The sequence below is a fragment of the Drosophila santomea genome, chromosome X (assembly GCF_016746245.2).
Source record: "Drosophila santomea strain STO CAGO 1482 chromosome X, Prin_Dsan_1.1, whole genome shotgun sequence".
Lineage (NCBI taxonomy): Eukaryota > Metazoa > Arthropoda > Insecta > Diptera > Drosophilidae > Drosophila > Drosophila santomea.
The window spans coordinates 9,570,872-9,589,986 of record NC_053021.2 but is presented as its reverse complement, the minus strand read 5'-3'; the positions used below and the strand labels follow the sequence as shown (position 1 = coordinate 9,589,986).

The following is a 19,115-nucleotide window of genomic DNA, read 5'->3' as shown; positions in this document are numbered from 1 at the left end:
AAGCACACTAAAGAAATGGAGACCATTAGTTTGTTGTCTTAATGCCGCGCAATGCGATGTGGCACACCACACAAATTGGTCGCAAAATATTGCATATATATTTAACTTAAAATTTTGAGGTGCCTAAAAACTAATTAAAAAGCCTGCTTAAGCTGATGTTCAACTATTTCTAATACAAGTTATTGGTTTATGATCTTATCTATTTCTAATACAAGTTATGGGTTTTTGATCTCATCTATTTCTTAATACAAGTTATTGGTTTTTGATCTCAACTATTTCTAATACAAGTTATTGGTTTTTGATCTCATCCAATTGTTAGGTTTTTTTATTCTCCGAATATTTTTGTTGTCGCCTGGCAACTGAAAGTGCTGGCAGCGAGGATGTCTTTAGTATTTTTAACATTTGTTTGCTAATGACTCGTATGCCACAAATGTTTGCCCAGACACTTTCGAGTTTCGACATTTTTTTTTGCGCTCATGCACCATAATTTGTTGCACATTGTGAGTCAATGCACTGCGAAAAAATGCACAGCTGAAGGGAGGCGACGACGGGCGGATGAGCGAACAAGTATGAGATTTATTTCTAGACATTTCGTCTTAAATTAAACTTAAAAATAAAGCGTGTGTGTGTGTGTGTGATTTGCTGTTGTTGTTTCACCCACGCTGCAATTTTGCAAACATTTTTGCACAGAATATTTACACGAATACTCGTATATTGCACAAATTTCGATGTTATTCGCAAACAGCTCTGTCAATCAAATGGAAATCGGCGAAAATTAATTCGCCCATAACCGAAAATCAAAATTTCGTTTCGCTGTTAAGTGCATGGGCAAACAAACAAATAGCGAAATTTTGCACAAAAACAGCAAAATTTGTTGTTATTATTATTATTATTATTTTGCGGTCATACATCAAATTTGTCTAGACAATTTGTGGTGTGTGTGTGTGTTGCCACAATGCCAATAATAATGGCAAAAACAACAGCTGAGCCCCAAAAACAGGAAGTGGAGTGTCAGGAGAGCGAGATAGCTGGATATCAAGAAAGCGAAATAGCGCCAAAGATTGGAGCACTTTTTGCACCATTTCCATATCACTAGCGTTTGATGGCCTTTCCCAATTATGCCATTTGATCCACAAATGGTCGTAATCACACCTTTCTTAGGCCTAATTGTCATTCGCGCATTTCTCCCCTTATTTGTTTAGTTTTCTGGGATTTTTTGTTGTTTATTTTTGGGTTAGCAACTTATCAATTTGGGCAACTCATTAGATGAAAACTGAAATTTGTTTGGAATTTCTATTTAATTAATTTGATTGTTATGCGAGACACTTTTCTGTTTAAATGTGTGACAGGGCGAGATCAAGACTTGCAGCATGATTAATTGGATTTGCCTGGGGATTATCGCCATATCGCTATATATGTATATATATATATATATATTTATACCCTCGTTCTACTCCTACTTACTATATAAATCTATTGCGCTGGGTACTTATTTTCATTGTTTCGCCGATGCGTTCTTGTTGTATTTAAATTGTTTCGCACGCAAATAAAACTGGCGCCAATGACAAGAGCCCACAACAACAACAACAGCAACAACAACAACAACAGCAACAACAACTACAACAATAACAACAAAAATTGATAAACGTCGCGCGTCGTTAGCGCCACTTATCACGTATACGCCATGGCGCCGTCACCAGATTCGGTGGTTTTGCGCTGCTCTTCGGCCTCGCTGCTGCTGCTGCTTCTCTTGGCTTCTCTCAGTGGCTCAGTGGGTTAGGTGGCTCAGGTGCTTCAGGTGGTGCAGCAAAAAAAAAAACAAAAACTTAAATAGATACCCAGCTATCACGTGTATTCAGCTAATTAGTTTATTGTCGCTCCCGCTTCATTCGCTGTCTATTAGTTTTTACTACTTTTCAGCCATTTGGCGAGCAAATGCGAAAAAGTCAAAGGAGCTGGCCGATTATCAGGGCAGCATACGGCAGAGATATGGATTCGTGTGTGAATGATGTGTGCGATAACCGCGGGGGAGCCACAGAGCAGCAATAACAGCAGCTCACAACAGGTGTCAACTGCCGTTGATTGGATACACACAGAAAAATATCTACTTGCTACTTACACTAAATGATATTACTTCAAAATGTGGCATTTCGAGTGCCCTGCATTTGCTTAGGTTTCAATTAGAAAATCTATTAACGTGGAAAGTCCGCAACACAATTGAATATAAATTGTGAAATGATTGCGTTTTCTGTGCGTTTTAGCCGCGACTTTGGCGCGTTTTTGACGCGACCTTTGGTTTTAATTTAATTAATTTTCCCCACCCCAAAAACTCATTGCCATGCGACCACGAAAGTTGCCGTTTTTGGTCGTTTCTGCCTATTTTATCGACGGGCGGCGTTTTCCTTTTGTTTCGTTTACATTTTTTATGAGTGGCGCCAAAAGTTTTAGCATAATTTTGCCGCGACACCGACGAAGGTACATATATTAATAATATAACGCGTCGCGTTTTCGATTTGCATACGATTTGTGGCATTTTGTGCAAAGTTTTGCCGCGCGCACGCAGTCAATTAAAAAAAAAAATATATATATATATGTATATAAGTCCAAAGCGAAAAAAACGTAATCCCAATAATGTTGCTAATGAAATTGAGACTATCAAAGTGGATGGTAGCTGATGATGCTGCTCGTGGTCGTATTTTCGATCTAATCCCACAATTTGACACTTGTTGGCGCCCCAGAGAGCGACGCCGCTTCTTCTTAATCCACTTAGCTACACGGCAATTAATTGGGCAGCACTTTTGTAGCTAAGTCGAAGCTATAATATTTTCCTTTAAAAACAATTATTTATTGTATGCTTTATAACTAAGTTCTTTTAGTCAGCTGCACAGCTTTTTTCCAATGGCAAAATCTGTGAAATAGTTGCGAATTCGTAGGAGAAAACATTTCTCAGTGTATTGGCTTGCATTTGTAATTGAAAACGCTGCCGGAAGCGACTCAACGCCTCTCAGCGAATGTGGCGCCAGTTTTTTTTATTTTTTTTTGTTTTTTTTCGATTTGGCTGAAAACGTTCTGCAATTCTGATTGCATCGGTCTGCCCACCCGAATTGGATCTCAGTATCTGAGTATCTGAGTATCTGGGTATCTGAGTTTCTGGGTATCTTAATATCTGAGTATCTGAGTGTGGAAAGGAAGTGGCTTGGAAAACCTGAAGCAAAAACCAAATAAGTACGAAGATGGGCTTCCAGCTGCGTGGAGAGCTCGATTGAAGTTAATTAGCTGCTGATCGATTGGCAATCCCCCATTGCATTTCATCTTCCTTGTGGGCGTCTGTCATTAGAATTTTTATGAATTTTCATTATAATTATTAGACCCGCTTTGCATCATCGCCGCCTGATGATAAATAGGCATCGGCTGTTCATATATGTATATACAAATATACAAATCTATATAGAGGCAATGGCAATTGCAATTGCACTGGCGCCAGCAACCTGAAAAAAAATAGTAAACATATACGTACAATGCCATAGATCTTAAATGGCAATTGAGGAAACCGAACAGAATGAGATATTTATTTTTGCCATTTTTTTTCTCCATTTACTTTCAGTCACCGAATGCCAGTTTGGCAAAGTCTTGCGCGAATTGGGGTCCACCTGGTATGCGGATTTGGGTCCACCCTTCGGAGTGATGTACTGCATCAAGTGTGAATGTGTAGCGGTAAGTACACTGCATTTTTACTAAGTATTTCTCAAGTTATTCAAGTCACAGTCGTAAAAAATAGTGAAAAGATTTCTTAACAAATTCCGTGCGATTTCGCAAATGAAAATTGACTAATGATCGGTGACATTCGCAACAAGCTGCGAAAAATCGCTGGGAGTCTGGGAAAAGTGGCACCAAAAATGCGAAATGAAAATGATTGTGTTGCTCGCCTAATTAATGGCATTTCCACGCATGATTAATATCGATTTTAAAGCTCCTTACGCGATCTGTTACGAATCGCAGCCAAATATTCTACATATTCTACGGACCTTGCCAAATTCAAAAACCGAAATTCGAAATTCAAAATTCAGCATTTTCGTGGATGTTCGATTGAATTACGCAAAAATGTTGCACTACCAAGAAAAATAAAGCCAAAAAAAAAATGAAAGGAGGGAACGAGGGCAATGCTGGGCAATTTTCCCAAGCGACACATAAAAATGTCACACTCGTGTCCTCGCCGGGTAAAAAACATGAGGTCCCATATAGATACAGATACAGATACAGATACAGATACAGATACATCTGGTATACTCGTAGCTATAGATGCGTATTCGTAGTCGGGAGACGAAAATTAATTGACGCCACCGGGCGGGCGTGAGTTGTTGTTGCTAGTCTGCGATGGACCAGACGGGCTAGATATGTATATAATATATATCCATATATGTATATATATGCAGATAGGTACTACTTCTATATGCATACTACGGATATATGGTATAAATGGTCTGGTCACAAGCTGCGATTTCTCCAGTGCTCCAGTATATGTGTGAATCTTCTGATACTGATACTGGATGTTTCTTTTTTGGCTAACTTTTAATTGCATTGCATAAAAGTCAGCTTTGAAATTAATTAATTATAATTTATGTTGGCTGCAAGCGTCGCAAATGAGCACATCATAAAATTATTTAAAACATGTTGCTGCTGTTGAACTTTAGGCACAGCGGCTACATCGTCATTATGATCGTTATTAACATTATTATCATCATCATCAGCGGCACTGGCGACCAATAAAAATTAATAATAAAAACAAAGCACAAAAAACAGAAGACAGAAAAACGAAACACGAAACACGAAAAGCGATGGGGGAACATCAAAAAGACAAACAGCAGCAGCCAAAGAGCTCAGGCGAATTCATAAAGATATAATTATAATCAAAAGACGAACACGCCGAATTTCTATATCTATATAGACCAGACGCCGATATTTTTAACGATATTTTTTTTATCTCGATCGCGAGCTTGATTCGGCCACGATTTAGACCAGATTCGCTGGCCAGCAGGGCATAAATCAATGTGGCAGCTGACAGTCCTGGGAATCTGCACTGCTCGTACTAATTCCAATTAGTTTTTTACGCTTCATAATATTTCTTTTTGTTTTTTTTTAATTTTTTTATTATCTCTCCTTACTCATTTTTTATTTTTCTTGCAGATACCCAAGAAGCGACGCATCGTTGCACGCGTCCAGTGTCGCAATATCAAAAACGAGTGTCCGCCGGCCAAATGCGATGATCCCATCTCGCTGCCCGGCAAATGCTGCAAGACCTGTCCCGGCGATCGGAACGGTAAGTCCACGATTCCATCCTGATTCCACATCGATCTCAACAAATGCTGCCACATGCCACATGCCAAATGCCAAATGCCAGAGTAGATATATCTTATCATATGTACATATATCCCATGTGGGGTGTAGTGCAGTAGAACACAAGTCGTAATTTATCAGCTAATGTTTCAATATTTTGACACCGACAACATTCTGTTTGATAGCATAAATCGCGGATTAGCTCACATCTGACCAGATCGCCCCTATAATAGCCACTATATAGTAGCCACCATATATTCGTTTGTCCCTCGTTGTCCGCACAGCCATGAATAATTATGCGTAGCATCCACGGCAGCTGCCACACAAAACAAGATGTTATGATGATGCCCCCAAACACCTCGCTATATATACTCTCATATATTCTTCTATATATATATATATATATATATATGCATATACTATATATATATTGAGTGAAACGCGTAAATTGTTTATGAAAAATTACTTGGCCCGAAATGAAGGTCAGCGCTACGCAATTTATATTTCGTTTTTATGTCTGTCGCCGCCGCCAATGAATCCCGTTGCTATTCCTATTCCTATTCCGAATCCGAATCGGATTCCTATTCCTTGGTCCACCTCTTCGGATAATGGCCACATTCTTGTTCTGCTCAGTTTTATATTTTTTTTTGTGTTTCATTTTTTATTTCGTTGACTTTTGCATTTATTTATTTGCGTGCCATGCTTTTTTCGTGTAGTTCGCTCGCTTTGTTTTATTTTATTTTATTTTCTATCTATTTTATATCGCCCCAATGGCGCCTGAAGTTGTTGCTATTGCTGTTGCTATTGCTGTTTCTGGGCTTATAATATTATCGTGGCGAATCCGCCGGGCGGTACAATGTATTTCAAGTATTTATTTGAGCACTTTGAAGGGGTCCCATTGGGGGCGCACGTGCCGCATTCGCAACGCCTTAATAGACCAATTACCGGGAGTTATAAAGTCTAAAACTGAACAGCTAAAAGACTTGAACAGCAATCGCTTTCTTTCACTTTTCTCCACAGTTCAATTCAGTTGTGTATATAGTATGCTATGTTCAGTCTCTCATTTGGCCAACTTGAACTAACTGAATTGAAATCGAATCGAGATGCGTTATTTGTTATAACAAATTTCGATAGAATGTGACGAACTCTGTGGCTGCTCTTTTCTCTGTGACATTTTTCACATAATCAGGCGAGTGCTGTCTGAATTCCAGTTGCTGCTGCTGCATGTTGCATGTTGCTGCTGGCTTGTTGCTAGTTGCCAGTTGCTAGTTGCCAGTTGCCAGTTGCTGGTTGCCAGTTGCTGGTTGCTGGTTGCTGTTTGCTGGTTTACTGGAAGTTGCTGTGTGGCATGGGGCAAACTGGTTGCCACCGAACGGGAATGGGGCTAAGAGAGGGAGGGGGGAGGGTGGGCGGAATGCGGCACGGTGCGGTTGAGGGGTTAAGGCGGTCGCTGCATCACATCATTAGTTTCCGTTTTGCGGCAATTTTTCATTTGGCTTATGCAAAGAGCCGTTGACCCGCGGACCTTCCAACCCGAAAACAATTTCACTTTTCCAACGCTGCTCATTGGTTTTCTCTACTCGTTTTTCCCTTACTTTACTTAACAATTTGCTTATATTTTTATTATTTTTGTTTTTTGCTTCCAAAAAGAAAACTCCCAACGCAACGCAACTCGTTTGCCATAAATAGTTAGAAGGCACGGGCGCGGCTTTTCCAGCGAGACTCTTTGGCTCTCACGCAGTCACCGGCTGACTAGTCAGCCATCTAGCCATCTATCCGGCAGCATCTAGCCAGCTAGCCATCTAGCATCTAGCCACTAGCTAGCCAGCTAGCCATCTAGTATAGCCTGGCCTATTGTACAAATATTTTGCGGCAACAACAGCAGCAACAATGCGAGTACAGCAGCGCGGCTCGCAACGATCGCTTCCAAAGTTATTTTTTGCCTAACTTGGTTTTTTGCCCCATACTCCGCATATTATAGATGCACTCTAAAAAAAAAAGGGGCACATAAAATACGAGTGTATCTTAGAGACTAGAAGTGCGGCCCTCAGTTGGCAAACTAAACTGCTTCAAGCTGAGTTGCGATTAGAAATCACCAGTTAGTCTTCAAACTTCACATTCAAATGGGGTGTGCGAGAGCGAGGCTCCACTGTAGCCGCTGCTCGTCCTGGGCAAGTTGGCAGGCCCGAAGAGCCGATGCCTGGAGCTTGAAGCTCATGACATGGCCATATAATCAACATCAACAATTGCCTACCTTCGTTAAATGTCCATTTTTGGGCTCGAATCTTTTGGCTCTGCTCCTTGTGCCCTCCACCAGCTCCGCCAGCTCCTCCAGTTCCTCCAGCTCCTCCAGTTCCTCCAGCTCCTCGGAATCCAAGAAGAGCAAGCGGCATTAATTTATGCCTCGCATTTTTTGTTCGTTCATTTTTATAATGACATAACTCGGGCATTTTAACGCTTATTAAATTATCTCATTTGCCGCCACAAACGGCGGGCGGTCCCCGTTTGAGAGAAAGGTGGAAAGAGATGGCCGATCAGGGCCATATCCCCAGGTAGATAATAAAAGTTAATGCTTTTCGATTCCATCGACTCACAGCGCATCGATCCCATTAGGCGGAGTCGCCAGAGTTGACAATTCAACTTGATGACATCTTTTGTGGTGGTCGTGGTTGGTCCATCCCTTTTCTCTCCTCTCCTCCCTTTCCACAGATGCCAAGATTCAAAGATCTGAAGATCGGAATCCAGATCGAAGATCGGAGATTCCGACTCCCAGCCCAGCAACAGCAGCAGCAGCAACTTTGTTGTGCCACAAAAGGATCGCCGGGCCAAATTCATTTTTATGGCCGGGCGTGAGGTGCGCCATCGAACAATAAAATCCTCAACTTTATCTTTATCTGTATCTGTATCTGTATCTTTATCGGTTCTGCATCGACATCAACAGCGGCAGCGGCGAACGGAACTGTCTATTATATTCCCACTCTCCAGCCTTTATTTTTTCGTTGCACGAGTTGAGAGATTGTGGATCGCGATAAGGCCGAGAAATAGAGCTAACAAGGCGTCGGTTTGGGTTCCCAAAACCTATCTGAATCGAATGATCTAAACCGGAGATTATAATGGCATTTTATACTGTTCGAGCGCTCTGCTGTTAGAGGGACTCAACTAAAGAGTTGAGCAGCGTTTATAATGAACTGGATGATTTCCTAATGGTTGATATTCGTTGCCCATCTAGAACTCTTACTATTTAATTCGTACATTTACTGTTGCACATACTACTTTATATGGCTACATGGCACATAACTTTTTATGAGTGCTCATGGTGTTGATCCCACACACCTGGTAATATGACATGATATTCGAGACTGATTTATCAAATCATTCTCACGTGCTCGGGATTTCTGTGGAAACCGTAGTATATCTTCAAATGCCGCACATTTGGGAAACACTTTCAAACGTTTCTATTTTCTGTTTCTGTTTCTGTTTTTTTTTTTCATTCTCTCGGTTTTTTTTTTTTGCTGTTTTTGTTTACCCCATTCCAATTCTTCAGTTTTGTTAATGAGCTGCCGCCGAGATTCTTTTGGGGCCGGCCCCACATACCAAAGCGTTGAGTCAATGCCGAGGTGTCGTTTGTCTTTCGGTCGCGGCTTTGTCGGCTCTCATATACCCCCCTACATCTGTCCCTCTGTCCGTTTGTCCGCATGTCCGCCTGTCCGTTTGTCCGCCTGTCCGTTTGTCCGCCAGTTCGTTTGTCCGCTCAAGAGGTAACCCCATCCACTGTGCACCGCTCGACGTGTCGTCGTCTTTGTGCGCACCAAAACTCATTTATCTTGGCTTACAGCGAAGACCTACGAAATGAAAAAAAGAGTACAAAAAAACGAACGAACGAACGAAAATTTCATTCATCTGCAAGCGCGATTCAAGGGCAGAGATGCCTGCGACTCCGTGGAGGAGACACCACCAATAAGCCCCAAGAATGTAGAGCCACAAATTGAAAAGAAAAGGAAGGATTCAAGAAGTTGGGGGGGGGGGGGGGAGCAGGGAAAAAAGCCCAGTCTAAAGCCAAAACTGGCTGGCTGGATGACTGGGTGGCTGGCGAAGTGGCTCGTATTAAGATCAGGCGATAAGATCGGACGGCAGAAGCCGCCGAGTAGAAGAATAAGAAGCGTACAAAGAGGGGAGGGGTGGGGGAAGACTCCGAGGAAGACTCCGAGGAAGAGGAAGAAGGGGCTCTCAATAAAATGCTATACAAGGTGTCAGATTTGTCGCCCTTCATTATGCGATGCCGGCCCGAAGTTCTCCTTCAGTTCATTCCTTTTTTTCCCTGATTTTTTTCGTATATATCTTTGCCTTATTTCTCCTTTATTTTATTTTTTATTTTTTGCGGCTTAAAGGCCGGGGATTTGCGATGGAGTAGAAGGAGCAGCATAAAATAATCGAAATGCCAATGCGGCATCATCGAAGATGCGGCAGCGCGAAGAATCAGAGGTCCAGGTCCAGTCTTTAGTTCCTCAGTACCACAGTACCTCAGTCCTTCAGTTTCTCCATCTTTAATCAGCTTTTGTCGCTGAACTGCCACTTCTAACGAACTGACTGAGATTCTTCAATTCGGATTTTGATTCTGAATTCGATACTGATTCTGATTTTGATTCCGAATCGATGATGGGTGATGGTGATTTATGCGCAAACTCCGGCGGATTGTCAATCAGCGGGAGAGCGGAAATGTGTCCACCCACTTTCACGCCAAATGAGCGTGTCATGTGGATTCCGGGAAGCGATACCCTCAGATCCTCAAATACAAAGCACTTCCCTAGTTAGATGTAGGTTAGACTTCCCGTTCGAGAAAACCTTCTACTACCTGCTCTCAATTTATGCACGATTAATGGAATGCCACCTGGGTGGAAGCGAGAGGTGGAATAGGAAGGTCTTAGTTCGGAGGTGGGATCTCTATCTCTACCTGGTTGCATTGCCATTCATGATGATCCCCTGCCATTCGTCCATTCGTCCCATTCACCATTCACCCATTCAACTGGAATTTTGGTTGAATGCCGGAATTCGGAATTGTGTCCACAAATTGTGCATGGATAGATGGATGGATGGATGGATGGATGGTGAATGGCTGGCGGCCCGGCTGCTTTGATGCATTTGTTGCTATCTAAATTCCATTTAAGGTCGTACCTTATCGCCCAGCATCATCTCATTCTCTATTTGTATTCCCTCCATCTTTCAGATACGGATGTCGCCTTGGATGTGCCAGTGCCCAATGAAGAGGAAGAGCGCAACATGAAACGTAAGTACAAAAGTCCCGGACACCCACACTCATATCCCGATCCCACTCCCTAGAATCCGCCAAATCCTGCGGAAAATTGTAATCCAAAATCCTCCATTCGTTAACCAAATATATCTAACACCTGGCTTATATCCACCTTCCATTTGATTGGTATTTTTTTGTAGATTACGCTGCGCTGCTGACGGGCCGCACCTCCTATTTCCTCAAGGGCGAGGAAATGAAGTCCATGTACACCACCTACAATCCGCAGAATGTGGTGGCCACCGCCCGTTTTCTGTTCCACAAGAAGAACCTCTACTACTCCTTCTACACCTCATCGCGTATCGGTCGTCCGCGTGCCATTCAATTTGTCGACGATGCGGGTGTCATCCTGGAGGAGCATCAACTGGAGACCACCTTGGCCGGCACTCTCAGTGTCTATCAGAATGCCACCGGCAAGATATGCGGTGTCTGGCGACGCGTTCCACGTGATTACAAGCGCATCCTGCGCGACGATCGTCTCCATGTCGTCCTCCTTTGGGGCAACAAGCAGCAGGCGGAATTGGCTTTGGCCGGAAAGGTGGCCAAATATACGGCACTGCAAACGGAGCTGTTCAGTTCGCTGCTGGAGGCACCGCTGCCCGATGGCAAAACGGATCCCCAGCTGGCCGGTGCCGGTGGCACAGCCATTGTGTCCACCAGCAGCGGTGCCGCCTCATCGATGCATCTCACCCTGGTCTTCAATGGCGTCTTTGGTGCCGAGGAGTATGCCGATGCCGCTCTCAGTGTGAAAATTGAGTTGGCCGAACGCAAGGAGGTGATCTTCGATGAGATTCCACGTGTGCGCAAACCCTCCGCCGAGATCAATGTCCTGGAGCTATCGTCGCCCGTTTCCATACAGAATCTGCGACTGATGTCGCGTGGCAAACTCCTGCTGACCGTCGAGTCCAAGAAGTATCCACATCTGCGCATCCAGGGACACATCGTGACCCGTGCCAGCTGCGAGATCTTCCAGACTCTGCTGGCGCCGCACAGTGCCGAATCCTCGACCAAGAGCAGCGGCTTGGCGTGGGTCTACTTGAACACCGATGGATCGCTGGCGTACAACATTGAAACGGAGCACGTGAACACCCGGGATAGGCCCAACATCAGTCTGATTGAGGAGCAGGGCAAGCGGAAGGCCAAGCTGGAGGATCTGACGCCGAGCTTCAACTTCAACCAGGCCATTGGCAGTGTGGAGAAGCTGGGTCCCAAGGTCCTCGAGTCCCTCTATGCCGGCGAACTGGGCGTGAATGTGGCCACCGAGCATGAGACGAGTTTGATCCGTGGCCGTCTGGTTCCGCGACCAGTGGCCGATGCTCGGGATTCGGCGGAGCCCATTCTGCTGAAGCGACAGGAGCACTCAGAGGATGCACAGAATCCACATGCAGTGGGCATGGCCTGGATGTCCATTGACAACGAGTGCAATCTGCACTACGAGGTGACGCTCAACGGTGTGCCTGCCCAGGATCTGCAGCTGTATCTGGAGGAGAAGCCCATCGAGGCGATTGGTGCCCCAGTGACGAGGAAGCTGCTCGAGGAGTTCAACGGCTCCTATCTGGAGGGTTTCTTCCTCAGCATGCCATCCGCCGAACTGATCAAGCTGGAGATGAGCGTCTGCTATCTGGAGGTCCACGCCAAGCACTCCAAACAGCTGCTGCTGCGTGGCAAACTGAAGAGCACCAAGGTGCCGGGTCACTGCTTCCCCGTCTACACGGACAACAATGTGCCCGTGCCTGGCGATCACAATGATAACCATTTGGTGAATGGCGAGACCAAGTGCTTCCACTCCGGACGCTTCTACAACGAATCGGAGCAATGGCGCAGCGCCCAGGATGCCTGTCAGATGTGCGCCTGTTTGCGTGGCCAGTCCAATTGCGAGGTCATCAAGTGTCCGGCTCTCAAGTGCAAGGCCACCGAGCAGCTGCTCCAGCGGGAGGGTGAATGCTGTCCCAGTTGTGTGCCCAAAAAGGAGGCCGCCGACTATTCAGCGCAATCCTCGCCAGCCACCAATGGCAGCGATTTGCTGCAACAGCGACGCGGCTGCCGCCTCGGTGAGCAGTTCCATCCCGCCGGCGCCAGTTGGCATCCATTCCTGCCGCCCAACGGCTTCGATACGTGCACCACCTGCAGCTGCGATCCGCTCACCCTCGAGATTCGCTGTCCCCGGCTCGTCTGCCCGCCGCTGCAGTGCAGCGAGAAGTTGGCCTATCGCCCGGACAAGAAGGCCTGCTGCAAGATCTGTCCGGAGGGCAAGCAGAGCAGCTCCAATGGCCACAAGGCGGCGCCCAACAATCCCAACGTGCTGCAGGATCAGGCCATGCAGCGATCGCCAAGTCACAGCGCCGAGGAGGTCCTGGCCAACGGCGGTTGCAAGGTGGTGAACAAGGTGTACGAGAACGGCCAGGAGTGGCATCCCATCCTCATGTCCCACGGCGAGCAGAAGTGCATCAAGTGCCGCTGCAAGGTGAGTGTCAACAGTCATAACTGCTTTCTATTTCTATTAATACTTCACTTCACTGGAGTTCTGAAATTATTGCTCAAATGATTTGCTAACTAATTGATTTACTCGTTTCGTTTCGATTCCAGGACTCCAAGGTGAACTGCGATCGCAAGCGCTGCTCCCGCTCCACGTGCCAGCAGCAGACCCGCGTGACCAGCAAGCGGCGTCTGTTCGAGAAACCGGACGCAGCCGCTCCGGCCATCGACGAGTGCTGCTCCACCCAGTGCCGGAGATCGAGGCGCCACCACAAGCGGCAGCCGCACCACCAGCAGCGCTCCTCCAGCTGAGCGGCTTCACGTGGCAGATGGGATCCCTATCCAGTATCAGATCCTTGGCGACCACCACTCAGTGCGATGTGCACCACCTAACCACACACACACACACACACACCCACACACTCACACACACAACCACAACACCCACACAGGCGAGCACATACACACACACTTGTGCAAGGAGTTGCATAGATCGTTGTTGTTGTAATTATGTGGCAGCAATGAGAACTTGTATTATATATTTGAAAGCGGAGGGAAAAACGTAGGAGAGAAATCTCAAAAAAATATATATATATATTTTATGGAGGAAAACGGAGTAATAGAGAGAGAGAGGGAGAGAGAGCTAATGAGGGAGGTCCTTGCAAAAGGACATTGAGACCAGTGCAGTTTGCTTTAAATTCGCCAGCGCAGAATTTTCTATAGAAAGCATTTTCGGAATTTCTTTTCGCCCATTAAAATCCCCCTTCCCCAACCAAAAACCCAAAAAGCAAAAAACGAAAAACATTAAAATAAAATTTTAATTTATTACAAAAAGAAACAACAAAAAAATACCTTAGAAAACCACAACCAAAAACAAAAAGAATTCGAAATTGAAACTGTACTGAGTTTTAAAAACACGCACACACACACACACACACATATTTGACTTATTGAAATACTTAAACCTTTTCAATTCATTTAAATTGAAATTTAAATGGAAATTTAAAAGCGATTCGATGGCGCAGCAGTTGTCGTGGGAATATTAACTTAAATCTAATTATTCTGATTATACATATATACAATATTTTTTATATATACGTATATATATATATATTTATATATACATATATATCTATATAATTTATGAGAAACAAAAAAACAGTGGGAAACGCATTATGTGGTTAAATCGACATTTGTATCGATGAATATAATTTAGCAACCCGAAAGTTTCAACTGATTGACTGAATGGCAAAAATATAATTAGCTTTAAATATGTTTTTCGCAAGCAAGAAAATGAAGGAAATTGAAAACGCAGCTTTTCAATGTGAAATTATTTTTTACTAATTGTTACTCACACCAACACACACATACATTTAGCATCAACATGCACACACATACACATTGAAATGTTTGTATTTCTTTTTAGAAGTATACCTTTAAATTAAAATACATTTTTTGAGAAATTTTCAATTATGTACAAAATTTGTTAAAAAAAAAAAAACCGAAAACTATTTCAAAAAATGCCATGTACACATACATATTTATACACAATCGCGCACATACACACATGAAGAGAAAAAGAACAAAAAACTAAAAAAGAAACAAAAAGAAGAGAAAATCAGCCGCATACACAGACAGAAATTGTATTAATTTTTTATTCTATTAAATTATTCTTATTATTATTTTATGTTTATTATTATTGTAATGATTTTTTTTGTAGCTTGTATAAAAAAATATATATATATAAATATTCTATATTTAATAACTGATTGATTAATTTTAAATCATTGATCAATGGCGAGCAAAAATATTTAATTCAATGAGGAGCTAAACAAACTTGTACTAATAACTTAAATTTAGTGTTTACGAATTAAACAAAAATTGAGAATGAAAAATCAAAAAAACCATCAACAAAACACACACATGGAGAATAAACAAAAACTACAAAATCATGTCAAATCTTGTATTCTTTATTAATTACGACAATCGAGACTTAAATGATGAATTTATTAGACTTTTGTTAAATGCGCAAAAGCAATAGCAACGACACAAATCCAATGCGAACTATCAAAAGGAACAAAAAATGCAAATACAAATACAAAAAAGTGAATTAAAATATAGACAAAATATATTCGAAATATATCCAAATATATATACATTCATATATATATATACACAATAACAATCAAATTCTGCTCGTTTTACTGATCTGTGGGCCAACGTTCTTTTCACATCGACCATTTTTATTAGCCAACTCAATTTTCGAAATGGCATTTCGCCGCAGACAACCAGACAATTAAGCCCATAAATTATATTATGGAGCAATTATATCTCGCTTTTTATAGCCGACACACCAAATTATCCAAATGACTCTTATGGCCCACAATGCTGATTGTCAAATGCTTTTTTTGGACCCGAGAGCTCTTTACGTTTCCGGGCAAACTTTCGATTAGATTGTATGTTCTAAATTGGGAAATACATCAATATTTTGTCTATAAATCGAATGATGTTAAAGCGAGTGCTTAAAAGTGGTCAAATTGGATTCGAAGGGATAATGCACCGAACTTGCTAAAACAAAAATATACACTTAGAGCAATTGAAATCCCGCCAGATTAGCGAAGTGAAATCAGTTAGTCCGCTCGAATAGCAAGTTGTTGGCACTGATGTGCTGATGTGGTGATGTTGTTGCCGTTGAATGAAATCGAATAATTAAATATTGGCATAGTCACACCTTGTTGACAATTATTGACAGGCTGATTGGCAAACAAATGAATATACTTCAGCCATTGCCGTTTTTGAACTGTCGAGGGGCGCGGCCAGTGGCACGACAATTGGCCCTGTGACTCTGGCTTTGGTGCACTGCAAAAAAATACTTCACCTCGATCTTATACACACTGAAATATGCATAATAAAGTGGAGATTGATTTCATTTATGTATCAGTAGTAGTTTTTCAAATGTAAATGCAGTCCAACAAAGCCAAAGTTTCCTAACCGAAGCTATATTTTCTCGCGGTGTAACATGTGTGGGTGGGTGGTGGGAGGTGATAGGTGGCGACTGTGGGTGTGGCGGCTACCGAAAGACGCCCAGAACGGCGGAGATCCGAGTCCACAGCATCCACAGCCACAGCCACTGTCATGGGACGCAGATTAGATCCAAGCAATGAGCTTGGTGTTGGTGTTGGTTTTAATGTTGGTGTTGGCGTTCCACGATTCGTGTTGACACTATCTCTCGAAAATCGATCGGTGGAACATCTGGAAGCTGGCATTTGCATTTTCGGTTCGCTATCAATTGATTGAGTTGGCCCGGCCAAACCCTTCGGATCCCAGCCACACCATAGTATCCATAATATTCATAGTATCCATAATATCCATAAAATGCAACGCAGAGATGATATCTGCACTCGCTTATTTATGTGTCACACCGAACACGCTCACGACATTTAAACAGCACTCAATATCGCCGTCATATCGCCGTACTCAAACTCGTATTCGTACTCGTACTGGTATTCATACTCAAATTCATACTCACACTCATAATCATCAATTATCCGACGCTGTCTGATTTTCATTCGCAGTCGCGCGTTTAATTGCCGCAAATATGCAAAGCATGTGTAAAACTTTATTGATATACAATGTGAATAAACGTTTGCCTAACTTTGTTTTGATTGCAGCTGTCACTGCAGCGCACTCACTGAAATCAATTCACCACCCGATTGCTCGGCCACGACTTTGCGATACACTTTTATTGGCGATCGCTGGCGATTTCACGCTCAAATAGATCATGAAACGAGTGCACTAAAAGACCAGAATGTCTCATCAAAATGCATATTATTACTATGCTGAAATGAGCTGATGCTAGCGCACATTTATTACTTATGGTTATTACTACGATTATCTCCCAGTGCACCAACCGATTGGCCCATTCACGAAACAGTTTATCGGATCCAACACAAAACTCGGACTACACAAGATCACGCGAAGCTGGCGAGTCTTTTCCTGGGCTAAATCGCAAATCGCAAACGTATCTGTCAGATACAAGCGCACTTGACAGAGGAAACGATACAGATACCGATACAGATACATTTGGATACAGAGAAATCGCCGCTAAGACAGGCGATGACTTCATCTATCAGCACTGCAATTGCCCAAGCTCTGATCCATATATCAGGCAATGCGAGATCATTAAAACGGAATTAACTGAAATGGAAATGGAAACGGCAGCAAATCGAACGCCATTATAATCGGTATACCAAATAGATAGAACTTATGAACTTATAGAGTTATGGAGCGCTAACTGGTTTTTGCTCTCTTATCACTTATCAATAATCAGCTCTTAGAAATAAATATATATTCACTATTCACTGCCATATCGAATTCTGCTGCCTGCAGTGGCGATTTCTGCCCACTTGAATCAATGTGTGTCACTCCCCCAATCAGTGGACTTGCAGCGCGAATGTATCTTGTATCTCACGGATCGCCTGGCAACATCCAACGCTGATTGTTAACTGATTGCATACAAATGTGCCCCAAGGAGGTCAAATCATGTTGACACTCGTGTCGCCGACTAATTGCCTCAACAAGCTCAGCAGCCCAGATCAGCTCGGGTTATTTGGATTATTCCGGGTTGGGTTCTGCGATAATGGGAATTGATTTTCCTGCAATGGAACATGAACATCGGTTAAGTCTGAAATCGAATGATTAAACACACATATAGCTATCAAAATGATAGCTATAGCTTTCTATACACAAACCAAACTTTTCATGACAAGGTGGGCGAAAAACAAAAACACATCTGATCTCGCTACAAATTGGGTATCAAATGAACAGATTCGCATCGGAAATAAACAGAATAGCCGCACAACCCACTGCGATGTATGGATTAAGAATTGTGGAACCGATTCGATTAGCCTGCCGCAGATTTCTGCGTAAAATTAACACGAACCCCGAAATTCTCCAAATGCCACGCTCCAATTCGAACCATCATCCGTCGAATGTGAATGTTTGAAATGTTGATTATTTCCCTGGCCACGCGATCTGACATAATAATAAAAGCAAAACCACTACAAGACAGACGAAATTTCAATTTCGATTTTTGTTATTTCGTGTTTTTTTTTTCATTTTTATTTTTTCGATTTTATGAATTAAAAACCAATTTGGACGTAGACCTGGACATGGCCAAAAAAGGGGCCAAAACAAATCATGGCGTCGACAAATTTGGAACTAATTATAAATGCAGGCGGCCCGGCCAAAAGTGGAACGCTCCGTTCCAGTTTCAGTTTTCAGTTTTCAGATTTCAGTGTTTAGTGTTCGGTTTCAACTCTGAAATTTGAAAATAAATGCACTGAGGAAAATGAAGTAAATTGTGGTTAGGAAGCAAGTAAAACTAGAACCGCAAAGTGTGACAAAAAGTGTTGCATACTTAACGGGATACATATGTTGTCTAGGAGTAATAAAATGTTTGTATGCACTTTTCTCAAATTACAAGCTCTATATTGGGTACTGTAGTATTTTCTCAGTGCAGCAACTAACCAAAGACGGTGGGCGGACAGTTAAAAGCGGAATGGAATGAACCATACTGAAGCGAACCGGCATGGAGTAGTCATGAATGAAAACCCCGGATTGGATGCCCAGATGGACGTGGATGTGGACGTGGATGTGGATGTGGATGTGGATGCGGGAATGGAAATGGAAATGGAGTGGGTGTTTCGCTCGGGGCGTTGGCGGTTCGCCGGTAAAGTGTGAAACTAATTTGTCAGCATGACAATAACAGCCAAAAGCCATAAACATCATAATAATATTCAATAAACATCAGCAAAATGCGCCAATTAACCGCCACCGATTTGGCTGTGGAACAAGCGAACTTAATGCCATCGAATCGAACTGAAGGGGAAAGGGGAAGGTAAAGGGGAGAGACGCCACATGATGTGGCATGGAATGGAAATTGTGCAAGTATTTCACTTTAATTGAATTATAAACGCTGCCGGCTAATAAAATCGATGAT

The 19,115-nt window shown here is 43.0% G+C and overlaps 1 protein-coding gene across 1 annotated transcript in view; it reads left to right on the top strand.

The window, feature by feature from the left end:
- Window positions 1-14,024, top strand: part of LOC120455726 (dorsal-ventral patterning protein Sog) — a 28,863-nt gene extending 14,839 nt beyond the window's left edge. Inside the window, exons 3-7 of the mRNA XM_039642140.2 lie at window positions 3,605-3,714; window positions 5,185-5,317; window positions 10,559-10,618; window positions 10,783-13,103; window positions 13,226-14,024. Of these exons, the coding sequence (XP_039498074.1) occupies window positions 3,605-3,714; window positions 5,185-5,317; window positions 10,559-10,618; window positions 10,783-13,103; window positions 13,226-13,426 (2,825 nt within the window). The 3' untranslated portion in view covers window positions 13,427-14,024. The remainder of the gene's footprint in view (window positions 1-3,604; window positions 3,715-5,184; window positions 5,318-10,558; window positions 10,619-10,782; window positions 13,104-13,225) is intronic.
- Window positions 14,025-19,115: the final 5,091 nt, after the last annotated feature.